Source organism: Lissotriton helveticus, chromosome 7 (assembly GCF_964261635.1).
Source record: "Lissotriton helveticus chromosome 7, aLisHel1.1, whole genome shotgun sequence".
NCBI classification, from domain to species: Eukaryota; Metazoa; Chordata; class Amphibia; order Caudata; family Salamandridae; genus Lissotriton; species Lissotriton helveticus.
In genome coordinates this window covers 165,489,031-165,503,802 of record NC_136068.1, presented here as the reverse complement: position 1 = coordinate 165,503,802, position 14,772 = coordinate 165,489,031, and the positions used below count along the sequence as shown (strand labels likewise).

Here is a 14,772-nt window from a genome sequence, read left to right as displayed (position 1 = left end):
GCCACCAGGTTTTCCACAAAGTCTTCCATTCTGCCAGTATTGGTGGATTCCGCAAGGCCCAGGATACGCACATTATTCCTTCTAGACCTGGCTTCTAGGTCTTCGTTTTTGTCCGCTATGATCTTGAGTAGTCTGTCCAGTTGTGAGATGTCGTCTGTTAGAGGCGGCACCGTCTTCCAGGTCCGGGATTCTACTCTCCGTTTCCTTGATGCGAGTGTCTTGTTGCTCCAGTTTGGCGACCATGGTGTCCATTCTCATATTGAGAGCATCTATTTTGGAGTCGATGGACGTGAGGCTCTGCTTCATACCAAGTAGGAGCGCTTTCCAGTCGTCCTCCGGTGGGGCGCCTGTCGAGGATTCTCCGTTATCCGTCGATTGGGACCTGGGGGCCTTGCGGGATTCGAAGGGGATCTTGGCTTGTTTAGCCTCAGTGCGACCCATTGCGAGGTGAGGGAGTGGAAGCTCCGTAGTATGCAGTGTGTAGGGCGCAGGGCGACCGTCTGATTCCAGGTGGTATGTCTTTCTGCGTCCTAGTTATCCCAGCATGAAGGACTCTCAGTACGATTCCTTCCGGAGGTAGGATCTGCTTTGGCGGTGGCCCGAGGAGTACGAGGGGTCTCCGCCCGGAGGTTTCAGGGGAAATGCAGGGGACCTCACAGGTTCGGGCCAGTGCCCGGCAGGGTGCAGACCAGGCGAGGCTATGAAGGCATCCGGAAGGGTCAGTCGTGGGTGCCACCCTGGGCCCACGGCGTGGGGTGAGCGTGAGTATGCGGGAGGTTCTCGCTGCAGGTATCTTGCAAGGACGCGTTTCGGGAGGCCGGCCTCCTATGGCTTATAGGTACCAGGCGCTCCGCACGCAGTAACTGTGGTAGGCAGAATAGCAGTGGAAAGCAGGGTGGCGCAGCAGCGCAATGGCACCCCGGACTTCACTCGGGGCCTGCATCTCTCACATAGTCCCGTCGCCACTCAGGCCATTATGCGCACCAGTCTTTGAGGTAGCTTCCTGGGGCGCTGCAGCTCTATTGGCGCCTCGCGTGTGTTGGCCACAAGGGACAAAATGGCGGTGCCCAGCAAAAAGGCGCGGTAGTGCAACGGCCCTCCGGACTCGCAGCGGGACTTCAGCACCCCCGCTACAAGCCCGCCGCACAAATCGTCGTGATCGTCCACCTCTGGGGTAGGTCAGTTGCCACTCCGCAAGGCACCGCAGTGTTCCGCTGTGAGTTTTGCGCTACAATGGCTTTTTGGCGCGTGTCCACTGACCCCACAGCTTCCCACCCGGGGTCGAATGTAATGGCCTCTGTTGAATGTTCACTGGGGGGGGAGCTTAAGAGGGATTAGCGGCTCATCGGGGGGGGGGGCAGGAGGGGCTCTTCCCCGTATCTCCGCATCTATGCAGTAACGTGCCGGATCTTAGGTACAGTAGGGGGGGGGGGCTCCTCACCTCGGCTTTGTGGTTGTAGCAGGTCGGATGTACTATCGGGGGCAGGCGTCTGTAATCTCGGCCCCCGGGCGGCCTCTCTCCGTCACTGGGCTGCGTCACTTACACAGGCTGCAAATCCCCTGTCTCGCCTGGCAGGCGTCCCCAGACGGGTGGTCCCCACGGAGCAGATCAGGAGGCCGCGGCCATACACAGACGCTTGTAATGCGCTCTTCCTCGGCAGCAGGTGGGCAAAAGTGGTATCGCCAAGGTCCTCACAGCGTCTCGTTGCCAGCTAGGTCGGTCACAGGGAGTTTAATCAGGTCAGGATGCCACTGGAGGATGATTAACGGCTCGGCCAGGCAGGAGCCTCACTGACGCTCGGCCATCTTGGTCCGGCGCCACCTAGTGCCCCCAAGCATTCAATAAAGTTAGACTTGGATACAGAACATTTCATTTGGCGGATTGAACAATAAATGCATGACTTCAGCAGTCATACGGATGAGAAATTTGAAAAAGTGGTCTCAGTAGTGTGTGTCGTGTATGTGTGTATGCATGTGTGTGTGTATATATATAATCTATCAACACCCTCCTCCTCACGAAAGAGCAGAGGCCACAACGGGGGACGGTCTGTAAGCAACTTTATTTAAAATCATGGCAAATGCATTTCAGCATAAGTGCCTTCCTCAGCGCCCAAGATTTCAGGAGGCTTCCTACATAGTAACATTGCAGTCCCGCACCCTTTAGTAATGCAGTGAATAGGCTCTGCCCTACACGATGTTCTCACACCTGTTGCAGCTCCCGATGTAGTCGCGGACTGCAACAACCAGAATGCAGTGTTCTGCTGCCAGGTAAGTGCTGTGTGGAAAGGCTGATACAGCAAATGGTCGGGCGGTTTGCAGGACTGTAATATTATCGGATGCCCAATCTTCCTGCTTGTGATAGTAACATAAAGCGCTTCCTTATGTCCCCGCACCGCTTCAGCCCCAAAGCGCAGGAACGTCCACGGCGGGGACAGCGGCGCCAATGCATGCCGCCCAGGGTGAAGCAGTCTCTCCTCACCACTGCCCTGTATTTCCCCGAACCTCGAGGCGGGCCACAGCCAATCCAATACCTTGGAGACACCAAAAGTTGCCGAAGCAAGAGCCAGCAAATGTCCGGGCCAACTTGCGAAACGGGGGCCTCCAAACTGCGCTACTGGCCAGCGCAGAAAATATGTCCACTTCCTCCTCCTCACGAAAGAGCAGAGGCCACAACGGGAGACGGTCTGGAAGCAACTTTATTTAACATCATGGCGCAAGCATTTCAGCATAAGTGCCTTCCTCAGCGCATTAATGTCCAGAAACATCTGACCCCCATGGGCCATATCCTATGTCAAATAATGTTGAGGTTTACATTCACATTTTCCTTTTTTACGTTACATTCGTATTCACTACAACCTGTTTTTCTGCGTTGGCACAACACTCTGCACTATTACCCTGCTAGTCACTGTGTTTTTGTTGCATTGGCTGAGTGGTCTTTAATGCGATGACATTTTTGGGCAGCTGCTGTCAACATCCGCAGACTTGGTTTGCCTCGGATGTAAATTAAGGAGTTTCTTGTCACTTGGTTGTTTTTCGTGACACACCCAATGTGACTGGTATCCTAAGGCTGAAGGCAGATGACTCTGTGAGGATTATAAGCATCCTTTGAGATCCGCTGCTTCCCATTGTTACTCGCCTGTATATGTTTTTTGTCTATATTTAAGGGAACATATTTACTCTAGTATTAGAATCTTTCATATATTCAAATGCTTAAAGAATTCCCCGTCGATCGGAGCCCCGGGTACCTTAGAAAAGTAATGTACAAATAGACAGACCACAGAGCCTTGAGGCCTTTCGGTTTAGTAACATATCCTAATCATTAGTTAGAAAAGGACTAAACGTAAGACTCTACCAAGCTAGTTACACCACCCTGTAGAAAGAAGTTCCAGTCCCTCAGATTTTCTAAGCACCAATGTGTATATGTACTACTGTACTGAGAGGCATAAAGGCAAACTTTCCTGTGGAGGTGGGCGAGTCGCGTGTGACAATATGAAAGATTACATTTACAGGTAAATAACTTATTTTCTTACTCCCGCACTGGAACGTTCGTAGATTCACATGCTTGAATCTGAGTACAGAGCAGTAAAAAGCGCATTTTTCTGTAACTGCAACACATCTTCTATCATAATGGATAATATTGTATAAACAGTAAGCAAAATGTGCGTAAGAATCAAGTGGATGATGGGAAGAAAGGAATGGCTCACCTTCATTGAAAAAGATGACTTAAAACCACTTGTCTCACTGCCGTATTTTTGAGGACTTCTGAGTACCGGCAGTAATGTTGTGTGAAAGTGTGTGCTTTCTTCCAGGTTGCTGCTCTGCAAATATCTTTTAATGATTCACCAGCAAACAATGCCATGGAGGTGGACATGGCTCTTGTGGAGTGAGCACACACCTTTGTGTTCAAAGCCCGACCGGTCTTCTGATGACAGGATTGAATGGTGTTGGCCATCTAGATATGCTCTGTTTTGTTAGAGGTAAATCCTTTCTCGGTGTGCTTCAAGCTACAAACAGTTGGTTGGATCTTTTAAAACTCTTAGTTCTATCTATATTGAACTTGAAGCACCTTTTGATATCCAGCAAGTGTAGTGCTCGTCAACTGATGGAAAAAAATGACTTAAGGATCACTGGCTGATTAAGATGAAAGTGACTGGACTTGAGGAATTAACTTAGGGTTTATACATAAAATAACCCTGTCATCTCTAAACTGGAAGAAAGGCTCCTGAATGGTGAAAACCTGAGGGCTAGGAGGAAAGCTATCTACCAAGAGAGAAATTTGAGCTCCACCTAATGAATATGCTTGAATGGATCTTTCATCAACTGTGAAAGTACAGTGTTGAGCTGTCAAAGCTGAGGAAGCCTCACTGGTGGAAATGTTCTGAAAAATCCTTTGAGGGATTGCTTACTGAGTCTCGCAGACTATAGTGATCGTGTTTTGTGTGATTTCCTGTAGCGAGTAATGGCTGCCAGATGTACCTTAGTGGAGGCATGAGCTGTACCCAATTGAGCAAGGTGTAGAAGTTCAGGGAAAACCTTTTGAAGTGAAAAGGAGATGGGGTGCTCATTTGATCTCTTGCACCATATACAAAACGTTTTCCACGTTAAGCGATATGTACTGTTAGTACTGTCTGCCCTTGCTCTGGCTAGTATGTCCCTGTAATCCAATGGAATTTTTAGATGTCCAAATTCATGGAACTTGGGAGCCAGGCCGATAACTGAAGAGACTTGGGCTCTGAATGTAGTACTTGTCCCTGGCTCATTGTCAGCAGAGATGGGATCGGGTTAAAGTGGAATGTGCTGCTCCTGTGAAAGGATGAGAGGCTGCATGAACAGATGGCTGGAGATGCCAGGCTGGTGCTAGGAGTATCATCTTGCAGGATTCGGCCTTCATCTTCCTGAGGACGTTTGGGTGGAGAGGAATAGGAGCAAAGGCGTAGGTAAAGAGTCCGGACCATGCAATTGAAAATATATTCCCCCACGACCCCGATTAGGATGCCAGCTTGTGAAGAATTGGCTTTTTGTGTTGAGGGGAGTCTCGAAGAGATCCACATTTGGTTTGCCCCTATGGAGGAAGATTTGATGCGATTGTTGGTCCTGTTCCCACTTGTGGCAAGATGTTTGTAATCTGCTCTAGGTGTCTACTATGGCGTTTTGGTTCCCAGGTACGTGTTCTGCATGCAGTTAGATGTATTTTGTGATGGATGGACCATTCCCAGATTTGCCGAGCTTCCTTGGACAATAGGTGAGATCTTTTACTCCTTTGTTGTTGATGTAGTGCATCGTGGTTGTATTGTGTAACCTTGGAAGGAAACTTGTAAAGCCGAATGCATGGCCCCTAGCTCGAGCAGATTGATGTAGAAGGAACAATGGGAAAGTGGCCATTTGCTGCTGACCTGGATATCCTGAAGGTTAGCGCCCCACCCTTCCAGGGAAGCATCTGTTGTAATGACTAAAGGTGAAGCTTGAGTTAAGAACGGTAGGCCGACTGACAGATTTACAGATTGTGTCCACCAGGTGAGCGACTTTACTATCGAAGGATTAATTTGTATGAGGTTGAAGGTTCCTGTAACTTGTGCCCATTGAATGTCCTGCACTTCTTGAAGCGAGCGCATCTGTACACAATAATATGGGATTAAATGTATGCATGATGACATTATACCCAGGAGAGATTTTTATAGGCTAACGGAAAGTGTATTTTTTTGTAGTAGCCTTGCTAAAGTCCTACATTTTCGTAGCCTCTCTGTTTTGGGGTATGCTCTGTTTAGCGTTGTGTCCAGCATGGCTCCTTGGAACGTTTTCCTTTGTGACAGTTAAAGAAGTGTTTTGTCCGGATTCAGAGTGAGGCCTAGCTCGTTGAACAGGTGTATGCAGGCTATGGTGGAAGTCCTTGCAGCCTGGTTGGAAGGAGTCTTGACCAACCACTCGAGCTAGGGTAAGACCTGATGTCTCTGTTGTCTGAGGAAGGGCACTACAGGTGTAAAGCACTTTGTAAAAAATACAGGGGGTGGATATGAGACCGAAGCGTATCACCCGGAATGGATAGTGACTGCCACCTACTATGAAACTGAGACATTTGCTATGTTTCAGATGGATTGAGGATATGGAAATATGCGGATGACCTGTCTTCTTTGTTGAGTTGCAATATATCTTGCAATGTAGTCATACGGAATGACTGCTTTTTGAGGTATTTGTTGACGTTTCTTAAATCTAGCATTGGCCTACACTGCTTTGACTTCTTGCGACTTCAGAAGAAACAGTAGTAGAAACTTTTTCCTCTCTTTGATAGAAGAACTCTCTCTATAGCACCCTTCTTGAGCATGGTTTTGACCTCCTACTTGAGAAGGTGTAGATGTATTGGACTGATGAGATGGGGAAGTTGTCTGTTTGAATTCCAATGTGTGTCCTAATCTAACCAGATCTAAAACGCATTGGCCAGTTATCTGTTTCCAGCGCCGCCGATGATTGGTTATGCTACCCTAGGTGGAAAAGGGAGGGAGTAGCCGGTGCCGGGAAGAAGTCATTATTGGCAGTTGGTATCCTTGCCTTGTCAGTATTTTCCTCTTGAAGGAAGTCTGGTATTGGCTGCCGATGGTGGTTGTTGTTGCTGGTATTGGGACCGAAATGGTTGGTAGTGGAGGAATATGTGGAATAGCGGTACTGTTGGTATACACCACTATAAGATGGTTGCCCTCTTCCTCGAGTTCCACGAAAGAGTACCTTTTTGTATTGCAAGGTACTGATGATTTGGGGTGTCCATATCAGTCTTAATTGCCTGGAGAGCATCATCGATGTGTTTGCTAAACAAAGCTTCTCCATCAAAAGGTAGATCTACTATCTTGGTCTGTACTTCCGTCCTGAAGGTTGTAGCTTTAGGCGATCCTAGATGGCATAATGCCGCTGTTCCAGCTAGATGCCTGAATCTAGTGGTGGCACTATTCATGGCACAATCAATTATTTTGGATGATGTGCGCTCACCTTCTAGCACAGCTACAGGTACAGGTAAGTAACTTATTTCCTTGTTTATACAGTATTGCAGACAGGCATTTCTGTAGATTCAATGGAGTTAGCTTTTCTGATCAGCTCTTAGTAGTTATAGGTATTGACACCCTGAATGGGTCCACTGCCTCCAATTTCAGACATACTTTCGTTGCGTGGTGCTCTGTTCCATGTCAATGCCAAATTTGGACTCCTTATGTTGTCATGCCGTTTTCAATACCTCAAGAAATTTAACATTTTGAAGTGATTCATTATTTTATGGTAAAAAGATGTCACTAGTTGGTAAACCTAATTCAAAGTTTGTGTTACTCTAAACGTTTTCATTCATTCTTAATATTAGCAAGCAATACAGACTAGATAATTACATAATGTGTTAAATGCGTCGCCTCTGAAAACGACTTTCTGTGACTGAGGAAAATCTCCTATGAAACTGCAAATAAATATGATTGTATTCACATTTGTTAGATGCTTGATGAGATTGAATGGATCAAAATGCACTGCAGCACTTGTTTTTAACTTTGTTGGTGTTTAATACTGAAACATAATTATAAGTAGGCGACTGGTAACTGCACAGGGTCACACGGTATATCATCTATAATGAATGTTATGTATTTATATTCTGCTGGTATTCAACATCACTTCAAAAGATTAAATGAAGCACTAAAAATTATACTTTTTTTTTCTCTTAGATATCGGCATGAGTTTAAATCAAATGAATTGTGGACCGAGATAAAGGTTGTGCTTGATGCTTTTGCAGCACCCTTGACCAACCTTTTTAAGGTATGGACTGTTGAACCAGATTTGGCATTTTATTCTGGCAATTATGACCAAAGATTTAAATCTTAGCTAGTATCAGCAATCTGTTTTAGCTGCACATAATAGTATGCAATTCAGTGACTGTTTGGCATTATGCTGTCCGTATATTTTTTAAAATCTAGTTTTCCCCAACATCTGGTCACAAGTTCTGTCCATCACTTTTGAAGTCCTTTGACATCTGAAGCCCCATGCCTTCTGGTAAATATTTGATGCTTCCTTAATCTTCTGAGAGGGCTGGCAGTGGATTTCTCCTCGGTCTCATGATGCCTTCTGTATCTTAAGACCTGTCTTTGTTAAAATATTTCTTAAAACTTATTTCTGAAGGTTAGCTTTGCTCATGCATCCTCTTCTAATTAAATGGTAAAAGCATGTTTATTTTAATTATTAGTCGTAAGTCAATAATTGAAGCAGATTTTCCAGTGCTTTTTGTAGTTTGGGATTTGGACCAACCTTTTTTTTTTTTTAAAACATCTTTTTATTGTTTTTCAATTGAACATTTCCATCTCAGCATCTTCCATCAATGATACAGATCAGGTACTTTACAGCAGTGCAAATATTTCTCAAGTAGTCAGTCCGATTACATCAGTGGTACAGCTTTATAGGAATAATTATATGCGTTGTGAGATAGCTATAAAGAAAAAACAATATCCCAAAAGGTATAAATGACAGGACAATTTGTATTGCATGCACAAAGCATTACATAGATCAAAGAAAGGAGACACTTATTCAAATTAAATTATTTTTTCTTTTTTCAAAATTAATTTGTTATATTTTGATATTCACCAGAAGAGAGAAAACATTTTATGAGACATGATTATGTACAGCACAGAATAAAATAATTCAAATGACAACCGGAAAGACTTTGTGCTCAATATATACAAGTGATATGTGGCGACGCAAGTGCAAGGGTGAACAGCGATAGACGGCGCAAAGTGAGGAATTTACAGTGAATAGCTCAAAAGATGTGACATAGAATCAGTGACTTTTTATAATGTAGTTCACAATTTCAATGGAGTCACGGCCAAATGCGCCTCTAGTTTGCGCTGTGGGGTCGACGACGTTTCGGTCCTTAGACAATGTGGACCATCTTCAGGACGAGGTTGTCTCGTTTTGGAGTGCTGTGGGGCAAGAGGGGACAGGGTTAGGGTCCCTAAACTAGAAAACCCTAAGGGATAGGGCTGGATAGAAGAGCAAGGATACGTGAAGGGTAAAGGGTGGGACAGGGCAAACGTAGGAGGGAGGAGGGGAGCAAAACTCGGAGGGGCAAACAGTGCGAACTAATGGTGAATGAGGAGTTAATAGGATGGTAGGTATCCTTTAAGTCAAAGAGCTGTCGCCCAAGCCATTAGGGGTTATATAGCCATGTTAAATTAAGATTGGTTGCACAGGACCCAAAGTAATTTTAAGAGGGCGGTAGACTGTTTTTAATATATGTGCCCCGAGGTAGAAACTTAACATCAGGAGTTGAAAAAGCGGGGACATTTGGCGGGGGAATTCGGGAGCGTTCCGAATTCGGTCTTACCTGTGAGTCCGTCGTTTAACAGCCCTGATCCGAAGGATCCGGCGAGAATCAGTTAGCTGCCCGAGAGCTAAAATAAGACGGAGAGGGATATTAAGTATACTCGGTCCCTGTAGGGTCAAGAATGCACAGGCGACAGTGTGAGGCATTTACCTTAGTCTTCTGGCAGGTCAGGGTAGACGTCGCGAGCGAATCACGGTGAAGTAATGTTTTGACAGCCAGGGACCTACAATTGAAAAGGACCCGTTAGTCCCAGGGTTATGTCTTACGAGGGAAAGAAAAAACAGAGGACCAAACGCGCGTCTCGGTACCTGGAAATTACACGGTCCGGGAATGCAATGAATCCGTTTGGGCAACCCAGCCAAGGGGTTAGGGAGCCTGTGAGTTAGCGTATGAATCACTAACAGGGTCAAACGCAGAAGCGAAGGGAAAATTACTAGAGGGTATGGTATAGTGAAGGCGGGGAGGTGTGGTCAGGGGCGGATGGGCGTGTTCAGGCAGAGCGAAGGGGAGGTTGTGTGAATCAAGCTTGCACGTAACAGTTAAACATATTAAGGAAACGGATGTTTTTACAACAGGATGCTTGCGTAGTTTTAGAACATGTGATACATGGTAGTGAGATAGCTAGGCATCCTATTTTTACAAATTTACAGTGATGTTCCCAGGCATACCCATACAGCTACACGTGTTAGTAAATGTAACTTGTATCTATGCATTTTGAAGCGTCCTCGACAATCTGCTCCTACCGACTTCAGTTTGTCTCCTAATTAGCACAGTCATATTTTCTTGGCACATTTCATGTCTAAAAAAAACCCTCCTGTTACATTTCTCCCCACAGTGCACTTTGTGCTATCACTTCTCTTCTCTCGGATGGGCTAGTAAATAACATTTCAATGGGGCCCAAAAATCTCTGGGCCTGGAGGCCATGGCAGCAGCTCTGCATATGTTGAGTCTTTCCTGGCACATTCTCAAATCTGAGATCCAGTCTTTAAACTTAGGCGCCCTACCTCTCCCCCATCGGCACACCACCCTTCTCTTAGCCATGAGGAGCGCCAGCGCAGCAAATTTGCGGTGTTCAGGTCGGAGTGGTTTGACATACCCCAGCAGGGCCAGTAATGGTGTAGCTTCTACAGGTGTGTCTATCATTTCACGCAGTGCCTGAATCACTTGGTCCCAGTATTCATTTACGACAGGGCACCCCCATGCTAGATGAAGGAAGTCTGCTCCCGCCATCACACCTGTCGTCATCTCTTAATTTGAACCTATACATTTTGGCTGGTGTATAGTGCATTCTGTATAAACATTTATAATTAATTATTCTCAGCCTGCTGCTGGCCGACACTCGCTCGGTCTGCACACAGCTCTACTCCCACTAGTCGTCTGTCAGTACTAGTCCTAGCTCCTCGTTCCATTTCTTACGTGATGGTGGAGCCGCAGTTGCCATTTGTGCGTGCACCGCTCTGTGTATTAGTGAGACCCATCTTTTAGGCTTGTCTTTCTCCAATATGAGCTGTACTGGAGGCGCCGCTGAGAACTCAGGAGTGATCGATTTTATCCCAACTCTGTCTGAGGTAGACAAAGGTATCTAGTGGTGTCCTCTGTGTGGTTTGGAACATGTGGTCGACACTACAGGATTGGCCCTCGTGATACAGTACCCCAAGTATGTACTTGAGTACGCTGTTGGAAATTCCTAAAGATACCCTTTTGTAACAACGGCATAGCGGTGTGGTAAGCGAGGGGCAGTAAGGGCGAATATAGCATGGGTACTTCCATTTTATGTTGTATGCGCTGCCAAGCCAATATGGTACTCGTGAGGGCATTTGCCGCCCTTTCTCTTTTTGGTACTTCTACATACAATGCTCCCTCTATTGATGTAGGATGCGCAAGCCAGTGCTCTGCTGCCACTTGTGGCATGTATTGCGGCTGTTTCGCCCAGAACCAGGCGTAGTGGGCCTGTGCACTCAGGAAATAAAGTTCAAAATTTGGTATACCAAACTCGCCCTGCGAATATGGCCTTGTCAGCACCTCCCATTGTATTCTGGGTTGTTCGCCCCCCCATACTAGTCGCAACATTTCCGTACTAAGTAATCTAAAAAAAATATGCACCCGGATGAAAAGGGATGTTCAGGAACAGATACAGCAGCCGGGGGAGCACCACCATTTTAATCAATGATGCCCGGCCAGCCATGGAAAGTGGCAATGCAACCCAGCAAGTGACATTGTCCGTTATTTTATCCATGGCCGTGCCATAATTAAGTATCATAAGCTCCTCTCTATTTCTGGTGACCCTGATCCCCAAGTATTTCAGATCCTCCTCGCACCACTCCAAGGGGAAATCCAACGAAAATCGCACCGTAGCTGTGGTCAATGGAAAGATACACGATTTTCCCCAATTTATTTGTATTGCCGAGAGTTGTCCAAAAACAATAAATTCCCTTAGTAGCTGATTTAAATTTTGCTGTGGGTCCCGGACGTATAAAGTGATGTCGTCTGCGTATAGTGAGACCAGCACCTGGCGCAAGTTACATCTTAAGGCCTTGTCATTGTGGTGCTGTCTTAGTTTTTCCGCCAGTGGCGCTATTGCTATTGCAAAAAGCAATGGGGAAAGGAGACACTCTTGCCGTGTCCCTCTAGTGATTTGAAAATGTTGTGATGTTTGCCCATTTACAAGGACCTTTGCCACTGGTAAGCAGTATAGCAATTGAATCCATGACAAGAACAGCAGGGGGAAACCCATGCTTCCCATTACTCCAAAACTATAATCCCATTCAATGGAGTCGAACGCTTTGGTGGCGTCTAAAAAAATTGCCGCCATAGGCAGCTCAGGCGCAACGTTGTTTAATACGGCAAACGGCGTCCTCAGGTTATTGGAAGTGGCCCTGCCGGGTACAAAACCCGATTGTTCTGGCAATATCAAGTGCTCCATTAATAAACTCTGGCGTGTAGCTATCAACTTAGCCAACATTTTTGCATTACAGTTTAAGAGCGATAGTGGCCTATAATGAGTCGCAGTGGTCTGGCTCTTTTCCCGGCTTCAGCAGTGACATTGAGCGCTTCCCTCAAAGAAGCCAGCAAATGTCCCACTTCCAGTGCATCCTCGTATACTTCTCTAAGAATAGGGGCCAGTAGGTCCACATATGTTTTATAAAATTCTGCTGGGATGCCATCTGTCCCTGTGGCTTTCCCAGACTGCAGACACATAATAGCCTCACGTACCTCATCATGTTCAAATGGTGCCAGCACAGTGCTACATCTCCCAGGAATCCATCCAAATCTAGGTCACTCTGTCTGGTCGTGGTGTAGAGTGTTTTTTTAGTGCCCCAGAAATGTGTAAAGTATACCAGTTGTGTCTCTGTGTATCTCCCCCTCCTGATCCCCCACTTCCATTACATAGCTACTGTAACGGTGTTGTCTTACTTTCTGTGCCAGCGCCTTCCCAGGCCTGTCCCCTTCACCATATTGCCGGACCACCCAGTATTTACCCCAAAACTGGGCCTCTCTCCGAGCTTCCTCATATATTCTGTAAGCTTATTCCTGAAGGAGGCTTGCGTGGAGCCCCTGGGATCTCTGGCGACTTCCATTTCCAGTCTTTTTAGGTCATTTTCTAGTGTATGCAGGGTGTTTTAGTATATCTTTAAGAACTCCAGACCCCTTTGCTATGCAGTATCCTCTGATTGTGGCCTTAAAGGCTTCCCATACTATTTCAACGCTATTCACCAAGGAGGGAGCGTTACCTGGAACTTCAGTGACAAAAAAGCAAATGAGTCGATTTGGACCTGTCATATCTCTATCAGGACATTCCGGTCGCTGTTACTTATCAGACCACCAATCCTCACCACATGAAATATGTTATTGTTCTGGTGAGTGTTCATCACAAATCCTCGTTGTCATTATTGTGGTCATGTTGCTGCGATGCATCCTGGCCTCCCTCCCCCCTAGCAGCTCGTTTCGCTGATCGGAGAAAGTCTTCCACCTGTTACGGGTTTGTGAAGAATCTCTGCTTCCCCTGATGCGTCACCCTGAGTCTCGCTGGGTACAGAAGCGCATAGTCTATTTGCACCGCTCGCAACTTTTTCTTGACATCTAGGAACTTGCGTCGCTCTTCTGCACCATGGGTGTAAAGTCCGGGTATATTGAGAAGGTATTGCCTTCATACGCCAATGTCTACTTATTTCTGGCTGCTCGAAGGGCCACGTCTCGATTCCCTATAATTCAGTAACCTCGCGATGATGGGACGCGGAGGGTTACCAGGCTTTGGACGCGGTCCAAGTGTTCTGTGGGCCCGTTCGACTATGAACTGCGAGGAGAATGCTTCTGATCCAAAAGCTGCTAGCTGCAGTTTCTCAATGTAGTCCTCCATTCTACCAGTATTGGTGGATTCTGGTATTCCAATTACGCGGATGTTATTGCGTCTGCTTCGGGCTTCCAAATCCTCGTTTTTGGCCGGTATCGTTCTTCAAAGCCTATCCATTCTTGTCAGCTGCGTTGTATGGCTGGCGGTGACCTCGTCTGCTTCGGATATGCGCCGCTCTGCCTCCTTAATGCGTTCTTCATGGTCTTCAAGTTTATGCGCAATGGCATCCATTCTGGACGACATGCGATCTACTTTGTCCACCACTGTAGCAAAACCTTGACGCATTTCTTGCAATATATTGTTCATATCTGATGCCTGTGACGCGGCCCCACTGCTGGTGTCTGCCACGGTCTCTGGTTCCTGCCAAGGTCTCTGGTTCGCGAACGTCTTGCACGTGTTTGTTCCCTTTCTTCGCTGCGTCAAAGCTCAGTTTGGGTTGTCTGGTTTCGGTTTTCTCCATTGTTCTTAGAGTGTGTAAGCAAAGCTATGCGCTGCAGTTATTCTTTAACGGGTGCTGGTTCTCCTTTCTAGTGTGGTGAGGCCTTAGGTGTGTGTGGGTTGCCTGCTAGCTTATCTCTCCGTCCCGCAAATGAAAGAAGAGCGTTCTGATGTTCTTGCCTGCACGGTCTTCCTATTGTGTGGCGCCGCAAAGTATGCCCCTTCCTGTGGGGTCTTACCCCCTACCCCCCCCCCCCCCCCCCCCCCCCTGTGACTCTCTTGGGCCGCCATCCCCCCGACAGTGCATCGCTTTGTTGGTGTTGGTTAAGCCCGCTTCTGTACTGCGGCAGAAAGTCGGCCTCCTCCTTCAGTGCACTGCTGCCGCGTGCGTGCCGTCAACAGAGTAATTTCGGGGCCTCCAGCAGGCGCAGGGTATAGCTCAGAGGGTTGTTAGCATCATCCGGTGCTGCTGTTCTTCACTGGGGGAGCACCCACCTTTGCCAGTAATTCCTTGGCCTCCCAGGTCCGCCTCACTTAATGTAGCTGTGATGGGGGCGGTCTGCCACACACGTCCTACGCTCCTCACGATGCCTTGCAAAGCCTCGCTCTGATATAACAGATGCCCCGTGCCCTCCACCGTTTAGCTCTG

General features: G+C 47.0%; 1 protein-coding gene across 1 annotated transcript in view; it reads left to right on the top strand.

Annotated features, from left to right (window-relative positions):
- Window positions 1-14,772, top strand: part of CSE1L (chromosome segregation 1 like) — a 399,917-nt gene that overhangs the window by 91,679 nt on the left and 293,466 nt on the right. Inside the window, exon 6 of the mRNA XM_078651858.1 lies at window positions 7,686-7,776. Coding sequence (XP_078507984.1) covers window positions 7,686-7,776 — 91 coding nt within the window. The remainder of the gene's footprint in view (window positions 1-7,685; window positions 7,777-14,772) is intronic.